At 39.2% G+C, this 20,388-nt stretch overlaps 3 protein-coding genes across 4 annotated transcripts; 2 read left to right on the forward strand and 1 right to left on the reverse strand.

Annotated features, from left to right (window-relative positions):
* Positions 1-77: 77 nt before the first annotated feature.
* EIF2B1 (eukaryotic translation initiation factor 2B subunit alpha) lies at positions 78-4,077 on the reverse strand. Its single transcript, XM_027469773.3, has 9 exons — positions 3,942-4,077; positions 3,758-3,859; positions 3,519-3,655; positions 3,317-3,433; positions 2,724-2,836; positions 1,795-1,863; positions 1,267-1,342; positions 949-1,074; positions 78-513 (listed from the first exon to the last, which is right to left on the reverse strand). The coding sequence occupies exons 1-9, from the start codon at positions 4,036-4,038 to the stop codon at positions 358-360; spliced, it is 993 nt and encodes a 330-aa protein (XP_027325574.3). The 5' UTR covers positions 4,039-4,077; the 3' UTR covers positions 78-357.
* Positions 3,945-9,112, forward strand: GTF2H3 (general transcription factor IIH subunit 3). 2 transcript variants are annotated; one of them, XM_027469779.3, is made up of 13 exons: positions 3,945-4,084; positions 4,224-4,303; positions 4,629-4,738; positions 5,132-5,295; positions 5,535-5,597; positions 5,853-5,882; positions 6,236-6,264; positions 6,349-6,423; positions 6,910-6,963; positions 7,655-7,723; positions 7,853-7,988; positions 8,070-8,106; positions 8,187-9,112. In XM_027469779.3, exons 1-13 carry the CDS (start codon positions 4,075-4,077, stop codon positions 8,254-8,256), a joined length of 927 nt encoding a protein of 308 aa, XP_027325580.1. In that variant the 5' UTR covers positions 3,945-4,074; the 3' UTR covers positions 8,257-9,112. The 2 variants fall into 2 exon arrangements, with proteins under 2 accessions (XP_027325580.1, XP_027325581.1); XM_027469780.3 differs by having other exon boundaries at positions 4,632-4,738.
* Positions 9,113-9,305: 193 nt separating this feature from the next.
* TCTN2 (tectonic family member 2) lies at positions 9,306-20,132 on the forward strand. The gene is made up of 18 exons (XM_027469771.3): positions 9,306-9,477; positions 9,798-9,911; positions 10,211-10,284; positions 11,364-11,559; positions 11,788-11,888; positions 12,128-12,324; positions 12,553-12,682; positions 13,291-13,426; positions 14,125-14,190; positions 14,827-14,955; positions 15,652-15,729; positions 16,028-16,108; positions 16,497-16,608; positions 17,005-17,108; positions 17,515-17,671; positions 18,348-18,473; positions 18,970-19,058; positions 19,842-20,132. Exons 1-18 carry the CDS (start codon positions 9,405-9,407, stop codon positions 19,955-19,957), a joined length of 2,079 nt encoding a protein of 692 aa, XP_027325572.3. The 5' UTR covers positions 9,306-9,404; the 3' UTR covers positions 19,958-20,132.
* Positions 20,133-20,388: the final 256 nt, after the last annotated feature.

Here is a 20,388-nt window from a genome sequence, read left to right on the forward strand (position 1 = left end):
TTCTTCATAAAGGGACCTAACAGGTCGCTTTCTTCAGGTATGTACCACAGATCAGTAAGTGACACCACACTTTACAATGAGTCTGAATGCACCGTAAGGTATTTTATTTTACAGTATCAAAATATTCCACCCATCTTTAAAACATTTCAGGTCTTCAGAAGCTGTAGCGACTTTTTTTTTTTTAATCAGTGGTCCATCCACTGGTAATGCTTTGCCTTAAATTCAAGAAGGCTCATAGTTACTTCAATCCTTATAATGTTGTCTTCTTACCACATCCATATAACTTACATCATCTTCCACTTTCTTACAACTGTGATAGTCGTTGAAGATGACACATTCTGTACAGTGTCCTTTTTGTTACAGATAGAGTTTAATAAGTTCATCACTGACAGCTGACGGAGTTAACACACCAAGGTCTGTAAACAGTAACGTGATTAGTGATGGTGATGTGTAGTCAATCCAGGGATGCTCCTCTGTTAGATTCGGACTTGTTTTCAGAGTGTCTGCTTTGTACTAGAAGGAAACGAGACCATTAGTTATTACACATCTGCAAGCTAAAAACCCCTTTTGGGCAAGGGTGGTTGTGAGCAGATGTTTGTGGTAAAACTGAAGGAAGTCCATTTAAAAATGGCACAGGCTGCCACCTTCGTCCCAACTGTTTTATCTTTTGTACAAACTATAGTCTGTAGTTCTGAAGTGTCTCAATCTAGCTATTTCTTGTCCTCAGCTACTCCTCCACCCCAAAGGAACCACTTTAGGAAGTCAGTGATCGTATTAAGACAACTTATGGCTGTCTGACGTTTGACTTTACAATGGAGCAACTCCATATTATGTCAAGTAAGCTAGAGTAGACATCCAAATAAATGAAGACGTGCTCAGAAGAAAATTACTCATAGACACGTGAGTGGATCTTAGCCTGCTACGAAAAAAAAAAAGCATTCCTCTTACCTTAAACTTATCTGGGACATCCCGTTGATTTAGAGGGAAAAGCCTCACAAACTTGAAACTTTCTGCTACCACATAAAATGGCTTATTCTGAGCTTTGGCGCACACAGCAATTTGATTTGTGCCAATCTGTGGAGACATGTAGAAAACATGCAGACTTGGTGCTAGGAGGACATAATACTGCAATATTTTTAACAACAAAAAAACTGACATACTGGATAACGCCCCAATAGAGCAAGGATTTTTCAGAAATCCCTGACTTCTTCAAATTTTTAGAGTCCAGAGTTTACAGAATGTTATAGTAAACTCACTACTTATTACCTTGTTAATAATGCCTCCACTTTCAACTACACCTTCAGCACCAACTAAGACCAGGTCCACTTTCTCCATAATGTAGCTGTTGAAGGGGGAAAAAAAGGCATTTTGCACTTAAGCAAGATGTGAGATTCAGAATTGTAATAGTTTCTTTTGTCACATTTTGGATTTATACTAAGCAGTAGTAATTTAGTAGTTAGCTTAAAAAAAGCCACAATGATAACACATGGGAAGTAGAAAAAAATGTAGCTGTTTTGTTTAGCACCTCAGTTCCTTTTTCCAAATATCCCTGAGATCTAAGATCCCTTAGGTCTGCCTCTATTCTTCATTCTAATAGGCAAACGTCAAATACTTGTTTTGTAGTAGGCATATTCTGCTAATCATGCACCTAAAGGTGTAACTTGTTTAGCTTGTTTGACGACTATGACAAACTAAGGAACAATTTCTGTAGTTTGAACAAGCTGCTAGGAACCATACATATAATTTAAAATAAAATTGTGACAAACAATATTAAGGTTTAATGATCAGACTTACCCAACTGCAGCATCCAGAATCACAGTCACAGGAATATCCAGCTTCCTCAGGGCTTTTGCCATTTTTTGCCTATTGAAATAACACGTTTGAAGCTAAGAAGACTTTTTAAAGACAATGCTAGAAAAATATTGTCTGAAAGACTGAAACCCGCAACTGCCCATATTGCTTGCCAGCAGTTTTGTACCCCCTAATAGAAAATAAGTTATCCCGTAGAAATGGAAACATTACAACAAACCCAGCAGAAGTAAAGCGAGGCTGTTTTAACAGTCAGGAATTACAGCTATAGAAAGATGAGTCAGTGAACTATTAAGATGACAGGTTACTAAGCCCTCTCAGCTTCTCCATCGCCATGATGTAAGAAATAACTACTAGCAATGCACTCCACGCTTTAAGCGAAGCTGATAAATCATACCTACTTAATTTGGCTGAACATACTTGATTCAAGTGAAAGTGGATAGCAACATGTATTATCCAGTATGCAGGATATGCTCTGAAGAGGGAAAGCTTGCTCTCTTGCTAACAGTAACATACTTTATTTGGCATCTTCAAACAATGTTACCTTGTTATCTAAATGTTTTGCTGTGTGATGCTTAAGACAATGCTGATTATTTTAGCCTACTTTTGAAGAAGGCAACTAGAAATCAATTATTTACTGTCTCCCGGGGAAACAGGTTGCTTGGCATGGATTGAGAGGTTGTAAACCTTTGAGGAAAACCTAGGTAAAACTGTAATGAGGATATTAGTATGGGAAATTGCTTGCTAATACTGATATTTCAGTTTTTCAGAATAATATGGTATTATTAGTCATACAGTTATCATTTAAAATGCTACAAAATCTCCCATATTTTAAAAAAAGCTAGTAGGATATTTGACGCTAGCTGAAACTTAACCTGCTAACCAAGCTCAAACACAAATTAATGAATACTTGCCCTGCTTGGTCTGGCTGTGATTCAGTAACATAAACGCTGAATCGCTTCTTTGACTCAACAGCTGCTTCTAACACTCTGAGGACCACTCTTGAGTAGGCATGTGTCAATATTCGCTGTCAGAAAAGATCAGATATTACTTTTTGCTGAAGTTTAAAAAAAACTTTAGTTCTGTTAGTGGTGCCGGAGCTTTTAATTCACGCATCTGTCAACATCAAATAATAACATGATGTTTGTGTACTATAAAACACAGGATGGCAAACATACTGTGAGATGGACGCTATGTGGCCAGCCCTGACACTGTCGGGGGGTGACAATCTAATACTTTAAATGGAAAGTTGATGTTGTGATGCTTCAGCACCTCATAGAAGTAGGCCACAGCTTAATGCTGAATTGCATGGGAACTGAAGTAGGGGAGGGCAGAAGCCTTAACAAAATAAAGCAGCGGGTGATGTTATCCCTATGTACTTGCAGAAGCCGTATCAGACAACACTGCCATGAATGTGACTGAACTTCACTCCCCTCCTCTTCTGTTTTTCCATCAGTGCAAGCAGCAAAGCGCCAGAACAAGAGCAGCCCAGCCTCGGCCTACTTACAGCACCGTCTCTGATGAACGGATGACAGAGCTTGGCGATTTTGTTCCTCGACAGCGAGACCTTCCTCAGGAAAATCTCCCCGCGCTCGATCATGATTTCTTTGCATTTGGAGTAGTCCTGGAAGAGACGGTGAGGCGTCTGCTGCGAGCCCGCTGGGTCTCGGTGCCAGCAGCGTGGCCGAGCGGGAGGCAGCCGCCCTTACCGAGTACTCCAGCGAGGTGAGGCTGATGAAGCGCAGGAACAGCTCCCCGCCGGAGGAAACGGCCACCGAGGAGTCCACGCGTGACAGGGTCTCGATGGCATCCAGCAGGCTGCTCCTCAGGCCCTGGATGGTCTCACCTGGCGTGTGTGGGGAGGGCAGAGAGAGGAGCGCGGTCAGGGCCGGGCCCGGGGGCTGGTGCCTGGCCCCGAGGGGGGGGGGGGGGGATGCCCGGTGCCCACCTCGGTCCCGCTTGAGGAAGCCGAGCAGCGCGCGGATGGCGGCCACCGCCGAGGCCACGTCGGGGTCGTCCCTCAGCTGCGCCCTGAACGCCTCGATCAGGTCTGAAAGGGAAAAAGGAGGCGCCTCAGGCCCGGCCCGGCCCGGCTCGGTCCCACCCCGGCCCCGCTGCGCGCCCCCCGGTACCGTCGGTGCTCATGGCCGCGCTCCCGGCCGCCTCCCCGCAGCCGTGGGCATGACGCGGCGCCCCTGGGCGTGACGTCACGCCGGGCCCTGACGTCATTTGGAAGCGCCTCGCAGCGGCGGCAGCGGCAGCGGCATGAGCGCGGGTGAGGCGGCGGCGGGAGGGAGGGAGCGGGCCCCGGGCAGGGGGGAGCTGAGGGCGGCCCTCAGGGGACCCGGTCCCGGCCCCTCGGAGCCGGTCCTGTCCCGGGGAGGCCGCGAAGCACGGCGCTGTGTCTGTTGCAGATGAAGAGCTCAGCCTGCTGGTCATCGTCATCGACACCAACCCCATCTGGTGGGGGAAGAGGGCGCAGGGGGAAGCTGAGGTACGGCTGCCGGGGCTGAGCTCGGAGGGAAAGGCTCCTTTTTTCCTTTTTGTCCTCGCTCTTATCGAGTGGGCAGCGAGCGGGGGTAACCTGGGGTTCCTGAGCAGTGCTTGTCTGATAGAATGGATGTTAGAATGCCTTCTTAAAAAGACCTGCTGCTGTGTGTCCATCAAAGCCTCATATGAATGCTCCTTATGGAGAAAGGAAGCTCCAGATCTTAAAACCCAAGTTCTTCCAGCTGCAGTTACTCAAGAGCTTTCTCGTGAATTGTTTAGCTAGATGTTACTGTGCTGTTTCTGATTTTTTTTTCTTTTTTTTTTTTCAGCAGTTCACCCTATCAAAATGCATCGATGCAGTGATGGTACTGGGAAATTCGCATTTGTTTATGAATCGTACCAACAAGCTTGCAGTAATAGCAAGTCACACACAAGAAAGGTAGAGGTGCTTCTTACCTGTGCTAAAGTTTAATGGGGGCTTTTCTATATATATATCCTGATACAGTGTAGGAGAAATAATCTGATTTAGTGCCTTACACAAAGCAAGAAAGAGACAATGAAAGTGACAAGTTTCTTATTTAAATGGGTATTTTTTTACCCAGATATTCATGTGTCTCAGGATCTACATGTAAGTGCAGGAATGGTATGTCTTTGCTTTTTTAAATGTCTTGGAAGGACAGTGAATGTTGGTATCACACCATTTAGGGTTTGAAGATTTTGTGCCCTAGGTTGCATTTTTAATGTCTAAATTATTTGAAATTATATTTCTGAATATTGTTGTCTAACAAGCTTAAAGTTGAAACAGAAATGCTTTTTACTTCCTTTCTTTCAGCCGTTTCTTGTACCCTGGGAAGCGCTGGGCTGTTGCCGATCTCCTTGGAGATGGCAGTAATTCTGTGGAATCTAATTGTTCTGGCAGCAAAGATGGAAAATATGAATTGTTAACAGCAATAAATGATGCAATTGCAGAAGAGATTAAAGATCTCATGACAAAAAGTAAGGAAAATAAATTTCTAGGTTTAATATTTTGAATTGCAGAGCACTTAGGCTCTCAAGGAGTTTTAGGAATTTTCTTTATTTTGATAATCTAAATTTGAATATGTTTAGAGTAGATAACGTTATTACGTTGGCACTTGGTGCCTGTCAGTTAATCTAATGTGCCAAAGATAAAACTTGTAGGATTTAGTATGGTCAGATTGAGCAACTGTCTGTAATTTCTGTAACTTGTACTGCAGCTGACATGAGGGGCCAGCAAACAGAAACTTTGTTAGCAGGATCACTTGCTAAAGCACTTTGTTGTATCCTTTTTATTACAGAACTTTAAAAACCTTTATCTGTTTTCTAAGACTGATTCCTATAATATTAGTTGTGCTTCAATAGAGGCTTTACAATTACTGCATTTTATAATAACATTCAAAACTGAAATGTTTGCTTAATAACTGTGGGTCGTGCTTACTAAAATGTGTGTCGTTTACGGTGATGAATACATGGTACAGATATTGCAGTTACTTCCAAGGAATATAACATAAATTCCTTAACATCATCTAATACAGATATTAACAAGATGAGCAAAGAGGTAAAAGGTAATACCTTTCTTTTGCGCATTTACACAAATATGTAAATCAGAATAATGAAAGAAAATGCATAACAATCAACCTTGATATTTCTAATCAATATTTAATTGTTTTTGGACAATAAATGAAATGGGCCTGCTTTCGTAACGACTCTGAATTAGTGTACAGATACTTGTCACGCATTTCTGCTGCTCTCTGTGCCACTGGGACTATAAGATAGTTTCATATATTTTAACTGAAATAATAAATCTAACACCTCGGGTGTTAGATATTTAACTGAAATGTTAAATGCTATAGAATTACAAGAGCAAACTACGAGGAATGAGTGTACTCATACATTTTATTTTCTTTTCAATACTTAGCCAATCAGGAAATGAAATCAAGGATTTTGGTAAGAGATTTGCTGTTACTTTTCTGTTAGTCTTTAAATCCAGCGATACTATGTAGGTTAACAAGTCTGACTTGCTTTATTTAGGTCATAAAAGCTGCAGAAGACAGTGCATTGCAATATATGAATTTCATGAATGTGATCTTTGCAGCACAGAAACAGGTGAAGTTGTCGTTTCCTTTGGATCTTTTATTAATATGTAAAAGCATAAAAAAATGTTCATTTTTGTTATGATTGTGATCTGATTAAAGAATGCTTGAAAAGAAACCTGTCGTGCCCAGGGGGAAAGCTAATCAAGCTTTAAATAAATAAATAAAATTTCACATCACTGCATCTTAACATAAAAGGTTTGCTAGACTAGTTTAAGATTCCTGTGTAAGTACAGACAGTAGCCTTTTGTCCTGCCTTGCAGGTAATGTGTACAAGGTACTTCTGCTGGTAGTTCTTTTAATGCCATGTGAGAGAACAGAGATGAGATTTGACTTTGTGTTCTGACCAAGGGAAAGAGCTTTGTTATCGCTGTGGTGGTCCTGCAGCTGTAAAAACATGTATGATGGTAAAACTGGTGAGGGTACATTGTTCATAGCTGAATTTCTGTTGTTTTTTGTTTGTTTGTTTTCTTCATGCTTTTCATCTCTTTGCTTGCAGAGTATTTTGATCGATGCCTGTGTCTTGGACTCTGATTCAGGTCTTCTACAACAGGTACAGAGTTTATTTTTACTTGCTGTTTACGTGAATTCATAGGTACTTGATGCTAGGCAGTCTGTCATATTGTAAAGGGAGACATTACACCCTTTTATATGACATCTTTTATGCCCTTTTATTATAACATAGATCTGTATTCCTTTCTTCTTCCTTTGGAACAATTACTATAAATTGTTTTCTTCTTTATAGGGCTAAACATATTTCATAGCAATTCACTTTGTTTTTTGAACAACAAAAACATGTGGGATAACACAGCAAATACTATGAGCTTACTAGGGTATAAATTATGCCTCATGGCACATTATCTGGAGATGCTGTTTTTCAGAATTCTTCTCAAAGGAGGATTGGGGAGGGTAATTAGCAAAATCCTATAATTTTTTAGATATCACAGAGAGTATCACAGAGACTGAGGTATGAGTTGAACAATTGAGATGAATGAGAATAAATTTTTTCATTTGTCTCTGGATGTGAGATCATAGTTTATTTTTACACTTTAAATGATTCTTTTCTTTTCATAAGAGCAAGAGAGATACTTCATGATGGAAACAGTTGTTACCATTTCAATTTTTCTAAGTGCTTTCATTTTTAGTTCTTTGAAACATGCAGACCTTGAGCAGCATGTGGATATTTTAAATAATGTGTAAATTTAAACAGACACAACAATCTGATCATGCTTTCTGTTTTCCAGGCCTGTGACATTACAGGTGGCATATACTTGAAAGTGCCCCATATGCCATCACTTCTGCAGTATTTATTGGTAAGATATTTAAAAAGCACTTAAAGTGTTTTTTCCTGTGTTAGACGTGAAATCTTACTGATTTCATTGACATGTTAATACAGCAGTACACTTGCAATTTCTGAAATACATTTTCCTTTATTTGTATAGTGGGTATTTCTCCCTGATCAAGAGCAAAGAGCACAGCTTGTGCTTCCACCTCCTATTCATGTTGACTACAGAGCTGCATGTTTCTGTCATCGAAATCTCATTGAAATTGGTTATGTATGCTCTGTGTGCTTGTCAAGTAAGTTTATAAATATCTAAGACTCTAATTTCTTAAATTCCAATGGAACTATTTTAATGACAGAAATTTTTTATTTTTCAGTATTCTGCAACTTCAGTCCTATTTGTAGTACGTGCGAGTAAGTGTTTCTTCTTGTTTCAGAGTTGGGTGTGAAAATACGTTCAGTGTACCTGATAGCTTTTTTTTTTTTTTTTTCAGGACTGCTTTCAAAATATCACTGCCACCTGTCATGAAAGCTAAGAAGAAGAAATTAAAATTAGCTGCATAACAACACTACGTAAATGCACCATTGTCTCCTCCAGTAATTCCATGAAATGGAATGTACTAGAGAAATTGACAGCACTTTTTATAGGATATGAAAGAGAACTGTATGCAGTCTTACAACTTGTTTCTTACTGGATAAATATTTAAATAGTATTTTCTACACAGTAACAAAGCGCTGTATTACCATGTAACCTGTGCTGTTTTAAGTACTATTTCTTAATTGTAAGCAGAAGTTGTAGCTTGTTAAGATGTAGATCTTGCAAAGTTAGAAGGTATTCTTGCCATTGCAAAGCTTCTACCTCCAAGTTATTTTCAAAGATAAAGCTCTGATTGGTTTTAGTCCTATGTTGGTGTAAAGATAAGTTATGACTACTCCTGATGTGTAGGTTCTGAGTCTTAGCACTGTGTTATTTGGGGACTTTGACATTCTGTTAACCTTTGCTACCTATTTTTTGAGTGAAACAGGCTCAGTTTCAGAATAAATAAACCAAAATTTTCAAGATGGTTTAGAAATCCCCTTCCGTTTAAAGATGTTAATTCTTCTGCATGTGCACACTTGCATGTTTTATATTCTTTTATTCCCTTTGATTGTGATTTTCTCCCAGTTGTGTTCTGACTAGTCTTCTCAAAGGAATACAGAAAGTTGTTATTTCCTACTTAAAAGAACTTTTCTTTCTTAAGGTGCATAGAGGAATTTGTGTAGTCTCAACGCTTGCATCATCAGGTTTTTATCAGCTTAACTTGTAATTAGGGCCCAACTCTTACTGGCTTGTTTCATCACCGAAAGCCATTTTGTTTGAAGCCTGTATTTATACTTTGTACAAACCATTTGTAATAAAACCTGCTCCTTTTCTCATACAGTTACTGCTGTGGCTACCACATCTTTTTAAGGGTGAGCCACACGGACTTGTTACAATTCCACTGTGTAAGAGCAGAGGAGGCTTGGGCAGGGAGGACATCTCTGGAGGAGTCAGGAGGAACCCCGACACCCCGGGCCCGGCCTCGTCCCGGTGGCGGCGCTGCGGTGCCCGCCCTGAGGTGCCGAGGGCCCCGCCGCCTTCCCGCCCCTTCCCGTTGCCATGGCGCCGCGCTGCCGCCGCAAAATGGCGGCCGGGCGCCCGGCTTCTCGGCGGCGGGGCCCACCCTGACGCCATGGCAGCAGCGGGCCTCGGGGCGCTGCTGCTGCTGCTGATGGCAGCGGCAGCACCGCGGGCTGGGCAGCCCGGTGGGTGCCGGGGGGCGAGGGGAAGGCTGCTGAGGGGAGGGGACGCCGGGGACAGAGCGGGACCTTCCCCGGCTGACTGGCGATGGGCTAGGGCGGGAGGGCACGGAGCCCCCGAGGGGTGGCGTGGGGACGTGCACACTGTAAATACAGTCCTGTGGTAGGCAGCACGGGATAATTTGTGACTTTTGTGGCAATTTAAAGTATGTCAAGGTGTAAGAAGCCTAAATGTGAAACCTGAATGCATCTTAAAGATAGTGCCTTTTTCAGTTTCTGCGTGTATTAAGATGTGTTCCCCCCCCCCCCCCCCCCTTTCTTTTTAGTGTTTCAGCCTTCTTTTATCCATATGTCTGGGCCAAGAGTTAATTCGTTTTTTCATGGAAATTCTTCAGGAGTTAATTTTCATATAATTTTAAATCCTATAGATGAAGAGACAGGTAAGAATGCTTTCCCCCCCCCCCCCCCCCCCCCCCCCCCCCTTAGTAGCATATAAATTCTCTTTATTTTTTTCCTGCTAAAGTTACTGGAGCAATATGAGTTCATTTACTACTTTAACAGTTACTAAAATAGTAACTCCTAAGGACTTCTGCTGGTTAAGCCCTTAGTCCTCTGTCTGCTTGTCAGCTGAGCTTAAGGATGTGCCTACCTGAAGCCACAGGAGAAATTTAAATTTACTACTCATTCTTTTCAGTCTTTTCTAAATGAAAACACAGTATATATTTTTATTTTAATATAGGAAAATTGCAAGTTTCAAATTGCAGTGGAAGTAAAACAGCTGGTCATTGGAATTTGAGCGTAACACCTGGTGTGGTATGTAAAATACTGATTCTTCCCTAAAATAGGAAGGATTGGATTATCATATGTTAAGGGCTAATGAAATGTCAACAAAATGTTAATTTACTAGCAACCTGGTTTGCGTGTCTTGCCCTTGCCGTTTTTCTTTGATATAACTTGACATACAAAGCTGGTGAAGGGCCTGGAACACAAATCCTGTGAGGAGCAACTGAGGGCACTGGGGTTGTTCAGTCTGGAGCACAGGAGGCTCAGGGGAGACCTCACTGCTCTCTACAACTACCTGGAAGGAGGTTGTGGGGAGCTGAGGGTTGGTCTTTTCTCACAGATATTAGCGATAGAACAAGTGGGAATGGCCTCAAGTTGTGCCAGGGGAGGTTCAGGTTGATAATTAAAAGAAATCTCTTCTCAGAAACAGCAGTCAGGCAAAGGAACGGGTTGCCCAGGGAGGTGGTGGAGTCACTGTCCCTGGGGGTGTTCAAGGAAAGGTTGGACATGGTGCTTAGGGACATGGTTTAGTGGGTGATAGTGGTGGTAGGGTGATGGTTGGACCAGATGATCTTGGAGGTCTTTTCCAACCTTAATGATTCTATAGTTCAAGACTGTTACAGATCTACCGGAAGGAGCTGGTAACACAACAGCATTTTTATATAGCATGAGCTCTAGAACATCCACATCTATTACAATTGTTTTCAGCATTGGTTACGTTACATATAATTCTTTAAAGCTTTTGTCAACTCTGTAGTCATTTCAACCTTCAGCTGAAGGTAGCTATAAAAATTGAAATTTACATTTTTGGTTATTTGTTCTTTTCTTTAAAGCTATGTGTGCAATTTCTGAGGGAACTTGTTCTGCATGGATTCCTTACAATTCCGTGTACAGTTAATATACTCGTTTTATTTGCATATTCCAGTAGCATACCCTTAGTCATTCTGACTTCAACAAACATCTGATTTTTATATTGGAAGAAAATCATTGCATTGTGGTGCTGACAAAGTGGTACTGAAATTTCTCTTTTGGGAACTGATGAGTGATACAAATAAGAGCAATTTAATACAAGCTGTCATATCTGTCAAACTTTATTCTGCGTTTTTCAGGACACATCCAAAGTGATCATAGACTTGACTAGAAATCTTCAGTTGTGTTTGCCAAATGCCACTGACTGCTGCACAGCACCTCTCTGCGTGCTGGAAACACTTCAGGTTTTAGCTTGCCGTGATTCGGTGGTACTGGCACATCTCCTGATTCAAGCTGAAATATATGCCAACTCTTCCTTTACAGGAAACGTGTCAGGTAAGTGTTTAGATATGCTCAAGAAGAAATTGTATTTTCTTTTCCTCTATATATGAAAAAAGAAAATCTGGGACTTCAGCAGCAATGATTGATCCTTTGTAATTGTTAATAAAATTTAACAAAGGATTTATACACGGTTGGAATAAACTGTAATGTGCAGGGCCTACTTCTTGGGATTCTAGTTCATGTGGTTTAATTTGTCTCTTCTTTTTTTGTAATTCTTTTTAGAAGATGCATCTGTCATCCCTAACCAGGTGTTTCAGCCCTTGGGCCCTTGTCCTTGTGACCTGACAGATGGAGCTTGTGATGTCCGTTGTTGCTGTGATCCGGTACTTATTTCATACTAAACTTTGAAATGTTTCCAAAGTTTCTAGGCTCTGGGGAAAGTGAGGAGAGAGAGAGGTACTGATATTTCAAGCTAGAAGAAGGCTTGTCGGGGTTTTCTGGTATTTCTTATAGTATATAACACATCTCTTTACAAACCTGGTTTGTTTAACTGTGAGTAGGTTGTAGGGGCTACAGTAATGCAATTACTGAGCTAAAAAGTGACCGCTGTTTTCCCTTTCAGGAGTGTACACCAGATTTGAAGAAGTTATTCAATGAATCATGTTTCACTGGAGTGTTTGGTGGGGATGTAAACCCACCTTTTAATCAGCTGTGCTCTACAGAGACAGATGAATATACTCCTGATTGGTTTCCCTTCCTTTGCGTGCAGTCTTCTCTTAATAATACACCATTTCTTGGCTACTTTTATCATGGCTCTATGTAAGTTTTATTTTATTTTTTTCTCAACACATGCATTAGCCATGCTACTGAAACTGTAACTTGTTTTTTATAATGAAAGCTATTTTGAAACTGGAATTTGAAGGTGTGAACTTTAAATGCAAATGCAGAAATGTAGTTGGTACTATATGAAAACATGGTATTTGAGAGCAGATGTATAATTATTTGCATGAGATAGGGAGTAAAGAATTGTTTAATTTTTGAACTTAGTTGCAGCTCTACACCAAGAGTTCCTTCATTTAAGATCCCTTTACAAACGTCTCATGCGAAAGTTTTCACTGGTTACAGTCAAGGAGATCCAATTATGACAGAAGAAAATGAGTATTTTACCATCCCCCAGGTAATCATGTCCTGTTTAGGGCTTCTGATTCCTCTTGGCTTGTTTGGCATTCTCTATCACATTCCTTATGTCTTTGTAACCAAATTCTGTAACTTGCTGTTTTGAACTGGTAAAAAATATTTTTCACCTAGCACAAAATCATTATTAAAAAGAACATTATCCTTCCTGTTTTCCCTACCCAACTCCCAAAATGGTAATGTTTTAATTATTTCAAGAGCTAAAAACAAGCTTGGCATCCCAATTAGTAGTTTATGGCTTATCATATTTCTGTATGTTATTTGTCTGTTATATTATGGAGCACTGTAGTTGTTTTCCCCTTGTCTCATCTGGCTGTATTTTTTTAATACATTCTGCATTATAGAGAGAGGCTTGTTAGTTAAAATTAATTTGAAAAATTGAGATGAAGCGGGACTGTGCATTATAGCTATTTTGAAAGCTGTCCATTTTAAATTGTAACCTCTTTTGTGATATTTTGCTAACATCAGATCACTTGCTTGTCAGTCATATATGGCTGTAGTACATATTTGGAGCATTTCACTGATAAATAGTTTTAAAATGAAAAGCAAGAAAAAAGCCCAATGTACGTATTTCTGTTGAATTACCTGCAGCAATCCATGGCGGGGCAGTGTGTTGGAAATGCCCCTGTAGCTTATCTTCATGACATTGATGTTAAGTGCCTCACTGATCTATCATCTTACAAAGAAGGACTGCCCCATGATGTGAGAATAAACAGTGGTACAGGAGGTATGTTGCATTAACCATAACAGAAATGTATTGTATGTTTTCCCAGCTGATAGAACAAAAGAAACCAGAGGACTTCTGACATGTCAGCTACATGTAATATCATTGATACTTGGTGGCTGTAGTTCAGCATTTGGGGATGCTCTAATCAGCATTTGGGGTGGTTTCTGACAGCCTTCTAACAAGATTCTCACAGTTACCCAGGACTTAAGATATAAGAAATAAACGGGAAACAAAAGCCAATCCCATTGTCTGTTTCTGGTGACTCATACTGAGTATGGCTACACATGACAGAATAAAGCATCTCTTGATGTTGTTTTGCAATTGTTGCAGAGCCCTTTTTCTGTCAAAAGGGTGCAGTATCATTTTAGAATTGGTGAGAGGTGCTTTTTTCTGCATTAACAAAGCATATACTTAGGAAGTGTCTTTCTGGAGTTCGAGATGGCATTATTAACAGCATGAAGATAATTTATTTTATACCGCCTAATTAAGTTGTCTAATTTTTTAATCTATACTACCTTTGTAAGATCCAGAGATAATTAGCTATGCTCTCATAATACATAAACAGTTTGGTCCTTTACCAAAAGTAATTTTCTAAATAATTTTCTGCTCCATTTCCATAATAAAAATGATTGTACCTTGGATGTGAAAATACTATCTATTAGTCAGGATTACTGCAGTGGTTTTTTTTTTATTCTCAGACTTCATCCAACAAAATGTGATCTATAGGACCATCGCTGACATGGGCAAATTCATTGCTAAAAGCGGTATGTCTCTTCCGTTTAATAAGTGCACTTCTTACCGAACCTGGATGAAACAGTTGATTTTGATGCCTAAAATGTTTACCTGCATTGATTTTTAGGAGGGATCTTGTATGTCTTCTAGTACTCAAATAAATAAGTGGCAGGGCATGTGGTCTGTGTGAGCTCTTGTGCCTCTTTAGGGACCCTTTTCAGTCAGTGAAGCAGCTCTTTGATGTAGAACAGTGGCTCCCAGTTGGTGTGTGTGTACCGCAGCACAGATGAAGTGTTGAAACCAAGCTGGTGTGTTTGTTTTTTTCTGGGCAGTTATGTTCCTCTTAGAGGGATGCGATGAAATTAGAGGGAGTCCTGTGTCCAGAGCCCCATCAACTGATGAAATAAAGCCCAGTGCTGGGCTCTTGAGGCTAAGCTATGAAAGGACTTGCAACTACAGATGTTAAAACATTGATAAGCCAGAGGGCTGTGCTGTAGGTGCAGCATTCTGACCTTATATGATGGGACTTAAACAGTAAAATAATTCTCTAAAAGATCAATGTTATAATTTCCAGAATTTTGGTAGAGATTTTTAAGGTGTTCTTCATTTATTATACAGCTTTCTAATTAGCAATGCTTTTAATTGAGTGGTTTTCTTTTCTTCTGCAGAAAGCCTTCCTACTACTGAGATTTTGTGTCAAAATGTAACGTTCGCAGAGAATTATACGTTCATCTGCAAAGATGAGAACATAGAGGGAATAAACGTCACAGTCTTCCTTGGACGTTTATGTGATGGAGGTATCACGATACTTCTTTTACAGATTTTTGACTTACTTTTATAGAATATAAATATATTAATAGAATATATAGAATATAAATATATATAGAATAGTTCAGTTGGACAGGGCCTTTGAAGAGCATTTAGTCCAACTGCCTGACTACTTCAGGGCTAACCAAGAGTTAAAGCATATTAATGAGGGCACCATACAAATGCCTCCTGAAGACTGACAGGCATGGGGCATTAACCACCTCTCTAGGAAGCTGGTTCTGGTGTTTGACCATCCTCACAGTGAAGAATTTCTTCCAAACATCCAGTCTGAATCTCCCCTGGCACAGCTTTGTGCCATTCCCATGCATCCTGGCATTGGCTGCCAGAGGGATTCTTCTTTTGTTCCCCTCCTCGGGAAGTTATAGAGAGCAATGAGGTCATCTCTTGGCCTCCTTTTCTCCAGGCTAGACACCACATTTTTTTTTTATTCAGCATGAAAATTCTTTAATAGACTGTCTTTATTAGTTATTCTGCTTAAAAAGAATTTCCTTTGGACTCTGGAAGAAAACTTATGGGTCTGATTTCCATTAATTTCTATTATTTTTGAATTTTATGTTACTAATGAAGGATGGAAGTTTGCATCCTATGTAGAGCTGAACAGAATATTTCTTGCTAATTTGCTTATTTAGAAGTTTTTTTTTTTTTTTTTTTTTTTTTTTTACCAGAAATATTGACACAGAGATTCACAGCCAAATTTGTAAGTTTGAAGAGTAATAATGAAGAAGAACTGTCTGGGAATCCAGGTATTAGTTCTTTATTTTGCTTCTTAAATTAATATTTTTTTGTCCTGGACTGACCATCATCAGTGACCGTATTTTATACCTCTTTCATACTTTGTTATGTTACTAGCCTCACTCTCCTATCTTCATTGTACTGTCAGTTGTAATAGTGGTGATTGGCTTTTAGGCTAAGCATTGATTATTTTAAGTGAGGCTACTGTAATGGAAAAGTGTTTACTGTAAGACTGATGATATATATTATTAAAACAACGTCAATGCTTGTAGATTCTTACAAAATGTTTGCAATTTCTCCTACATTTAGGTTATCAAGTTGGGAAACCAGTGAGAGCTGCAAATATGAATGCTTCTGATACTTCTGGCAGCCTAAACATTTTTCAGCCAGGTACTGACTTGCAAGGTTGCAACTTCAACTTCTTTTACTGCTAAAATGCTTTTTATTTTGTCCATATTTTACTTCAAAATCTCCTCTAAGCCAAATTTTGCTTTTTTTAGACTATTTCGTAGCCTTCATTCAAACTTCATTGAGAAAGCCTGTATTAAGTACCTGTGTTAGTGAGTACAATGTACTTTAGGTATCCAAACATATTGCAAAGGAGACAATTGCAATGGAATTTAATATCAATATTTCCAGTTGAATGGACTTTAATCTATTTGAATTATACTACTTAGTGTTTTGCATCCTAATACTTGATATTTTTTGCACAAAATTGAAAGCTAGAGATGAAAAAGTAAATATGAGAAACCTCTAATAATATGTTTTTGATTTACAGCTGGGAGAGGTTTATGTACATCAGCAACTGATACACCAGTTTTGTTTGGATTAGATTCCTACTCTGGATGCATACTAGAAGTTGGTATTAATGAAGACTGCACACTTTTAAGGTGAGCTACACAAGATGAATTGTTTTTCCCTGTATCCCTCTTGCTGCTCCTTTTGTGATTTTCTACAAGTTTCTACTATCAACACTGATACGTTCTTTTTAAATGTTCTTGCATACATCTCAGCTTTCTATGGTTGAGATCATAAAAATCTCTTGTGGTTGAGATTATAAAAATTGTTTCACTCAGATTTCCTCGTATTCAAGTGAGGATTACATTGGAGTGGGATACTTTGTCATTTTGTACCTTTAGCAGATAACTCAATACTTGAAGCTTGTTTTAACTAAATGATAGCGTCTTTCTGAGGAAACTGATGTTATGATATAATACTGCTGTAACCCAGAGTGGTTTACACTATAGATTTACTTTTTGCTTAATATATGATGTTTTTATTTTCAGAGGAAATGTAACTGAAAGATTGAATTCATTAATACAAGCTACTCATGTTGGAAAGAGGAGCAATTCAAGTTACAGTGATGTAAATGACTGGGTGGAAATTATACGTAAGTGAGGTTTATGTTGTTATTTGTAGTCTAAATGTTTAAAATATGCTCTTGTAGTATGATCATCTCAAAATAGAATCCAAATGTAAAGTCAAGTGCCTGAAGATACTGATCTGTGTCTGGATCCATCTAGCCATCCACGTATAAATTCGTGCACACACACACATAACTTCACATGTATATGTATACTGCAGTAAGATGTTTACAACTGTCAATCAGTAGATATAATAACTTGGTATTTTTAGTTCTCTGTGGATAAACTATTCCTTTATGTATATTTATACAGAAAAAATGTTTTTGCTGTATTCCTGTGGGACAGTTAACAATGTTTCACTGGAATGTGACAATAATTACTGAAAAGATGATATTTTCTATAATATTTTCATTTAACTCTGTTCTTCCACAGGTCTTGATCCATTTAATCCTAAGACAAGTGTGAGCACTGGAAACTTGAAAGGCATTTGTCCAGATATTCCTGCAAATCTGAATATTCGCATAATTTTTGCGGATGTGGGTGCAGTACAAGGGATTGCCCGTCAAGAGATACTCGCTGTGCAGATCAGGTAGAACAGAGCTGTGTCTCTGGCTATTTGATAAATAAATGTTTCATTTTGAGACTCACTTATGTGTCATACTCAGATTAAATTTTACAAACATACATATTATTTCCAATTTTTACATGCCTTTTATTTGTATTTGGAACACAAACTCTTTTGAACCCAACCAGAGGCTGAAACTTAGGTTTTCAATCTCCTGAAATTAAAAAAAAAAAAAATAAATGGTGACCAGCAGGCAATCTTTGTGCTTCATTGAAGTATAAAAAAAGAAAAAATATTGCTGCCGCCAGTAATAGGCGTATGCAGGGCATTCCATCAGAAGTATGTTTTAATTCCTTGTTGTGGTGGAAAGGATAACAAAACAAATGTCTTATGTTTTGCCTTACCCTAGTGAAGAGCTGCTTCCTGAGAGCTGTGGTAAATGTTTTCTTCTTTCCTGAAATGGGGGAGTTTAATATTGCAAACATTTTTTTTTTTTTTTAAGTCAATACAAATCAAATAAATAGATTGAACACAATCTACCTCTTTTTCCAGCCTTTGCACATTCTCCCTCTGCAGTGTTGAAAATCCATCAATCATTAACCTCCTTCAAAATAGTGTGTATTTTGTCCTTTTATGGTTATGTTTAGGCTCTGCATTTCCACTTTACAGCCTTTTGGTAATGTTATTCATGTTCTTACAGTTACTCGACTGTCATATGGCAATTCCAGTGTGGGCTTACCTGTGAAAACACTGTCAGCTTTCTTCCCATCACTGCTTCTGTTCAGTTCATCAAAGTGCCAGCTCAGCCACCGATTCCAATGACAAGGTAATTCCTGTATTTAAAAAAAACAACACACAAACTTGTCATTAAGTTAAGCAGATGTAATGTAAAATGCATTGATCAAAAGGTTATTTTGGTTTGCTGGAGTACAGAGCATGAAGGACTGCTTCTAATATTTATTGAGTAACAGTTTTGTAGGTGAGGATCTCCCCAGAAGCATGCAGTGTGGGAAGGCCTGTAAATTACTCTGCCAAGTTGTCATTTGGTTTTGGCAGAAAGCATCCGTGCCTTTTATTTGAGTGAGCAGAGATTGTTGTGTGAAGCTTCTAAACTATTGCCTGAAGATTTGCTCATCACAAAAAGAAACACCTGGCTAAAAATGGCAGATAGGGAATAAAAAGGGGCTTCTGTTTTGTTAGAGGAACTAGAAGCTTGTGTTTTTTTTTCTTTCGTGTAACCTGGCCACTTTTCCAACTCTTTTTTTTTTTCTATTTGTCCTAGTGTTCTGGTGGTATTGTAGGTAATAGACATGTTTTTTCAGGTTTCAGATTAATTATACAGAATTTGACTGCAATCGAAATGATGTTTGCTGGCCACAACTCTTTTATCCAGTGACACAGTTCTACACAGGTAAGAATAATAAGCAATGTGGAATGCCATGAACTGGCTGTATTTTTTTGAAACATAACTAAATGTGTGGATTTTTTTCTGAAATAATAGTTTGTAGTAGGAAATTGGAATTTCAAAAATGTGCTCCAAAAGTCGGATTATATTTCTTTCTTACTAATGCATTAATTTATTAGTTATGCTTGCAGAAAAATAACTGCAAGAGTGCTTTGCTGATTGAAATTTTGTGAGCATCTGTTCAACAGATTCTTCTTCATGCCTGTTTACAGTTGGGAGGGAGGTATGCTTTCTAGAGAAAACGTTGCTTTATTATAGGGTTCTGTTTCTGTGTCTTGTGGTAATTGTGGCATTGCATTAATGTGGGCTGTTGCCCATGAAGGGAGACTCTCATTTTGCCAGTACGTGCTGTTCTGTCTGCCTACGGAAGCTGCAGCAAAATCTTGCCATGTTGGTAAGAGAGAGACCTTTGAAGTTTCATTTGTGAACAACTGTGATGGATTATGTCTCGTGGGAGGCTGTATAGATTAAGTATCTGGCATTTCAGAGGGTATCAAAGGCACTTGGACTCTGTTCTGAAAGCTGCATGGACAGAAGCACGTGTCTATTACCTGTACTTCAGGGACTCAAGTTCTACAAAGTACAAAATTTTATAAACACAAAGGATCTTCTTTGTTTTATACTGTTATTTTATTCAGGTTATGTATATACTTAAATCTGTATCTGACAGTGGGTTGATGTCCAAACTGAAGCTTAGCTTGTGCTTATACTTTATCTTTTTTTTTGCAGGAGAACCCTATTCCCAATGTCTCGCTAAGGGCCTGTCACTGGCATTTCTTGTTTTCATTGCAGCAATTTTGAGTAGCCCTTGGTTTCCTAAAGTAAGGGATAACTTTTTGATTTAGAAAAATTGATGTAAAGAAAAACACTTTGTAAATAAGTACATTTTTGTAAAATTTATGGACAGATATTGTATTTTGCAGACATTTTATATGAACACTTAAAAGACGCATGAAACGAGTGCTCGTAGGATGCATGGAAACTGGTTGTATTAATAAAAAATGAAAATGGTAGAATTAATTTTGGGTTCTGGAGCATTTGGTGCAGCAAGAGTGCAGAGCTGGCTTCAGCAGCAGGGCTGGGGGCCATCAGTCTGGGTGGGCGTGTGGTGGGCCCCTGGGGCAGCAGACCCAAGTAAAGCTGGCGTGTACACCTCTTTCTGGAACAAGGAACTGAGTATTGCTGCCTTAGGACAATAATAAGGCAGTTTTTTGGGGGGCTGTAATCTGATGTGGTGATTATCTGCTTGGAGCTGCCTATCCCCCACAACACCCTT

This window comes from Anas platyrhynchos, chromosome 16 (genome assembly GCF_047663525.1).
Source record: "Anas platyrhynchos isolate ZD024472 breed Pekin duck chromosome 16, IASCAAS_PekinDuck_T2T, whole genome shotgun sequence".
Classification (NCBI taxonomy): domain Eukaryota; kingdom Metazoa; phylum Chordata; class Aves; order Anseriformes; family Anatidae; genus Anas; species Anas platyrhynchos.

Bases quoted from the DNA above. Each gene is read 5' to 3' on its own strand.
- EIF2B1 (XM_027469773.3), bottom strand. From the start codon at position 4,038: ATGACGTCAGGGCCCGGCGTGACGTCACGCCCAGGGGCGCCGCGTCAT. The intron at 2,837-3,316 runs GTAAGTAGGCCG...CTTTTCTGACAG, and splicing joins CGTTCATCAGAGACGGTGCT to CGAATATTGACACATGCCTA. The intron at 514-948 runs GTAAGAGGAATG...GTTTCCTTCTAG, and splicing joins ATGTCCCAGATAAGTTTAAG to TACAAAGCAGACACTCTGAA.
- GTF2H3 (XM_027469779.3), top strand. The intron at 4,304-4,628 runs GTACGGCTGCCG...TTTTTTTTTCAG, and splicing joins GGGCGCAGGGGGAAGCTGAG to CAGTTCACCCTATCAAAATG. The intron at 7,989-8,069 runs GTAAGTTTATAA...TTTATTTTTCAG, and splicing joins ATGCTCTGTGTGCTTGTCAA to TATTCTGCAACTTCAGTCCT.
- TCTN2 (XM_027469771.3), top strand. From the start codon at position 9,405: ATGGCAGCAGCGGGCCTCGGGGCGCTGCTGCTGCTGCTGATGGCAGCG. The intron at 12,325-12,552 runs GTAAGTTTTATT...TTTTGAACTTAG, and splicing joins TACTTTTATCATGGCTCTAT to TTGCAGCTCTACACCAAGAG. The intron at 18,474-18,969 runs GTAATTCCTGTA...ATGTTTTTTCAG, and splicing joins CCACCGATTCCAATGACAAG to GTTTCAGATTAATTATACAG.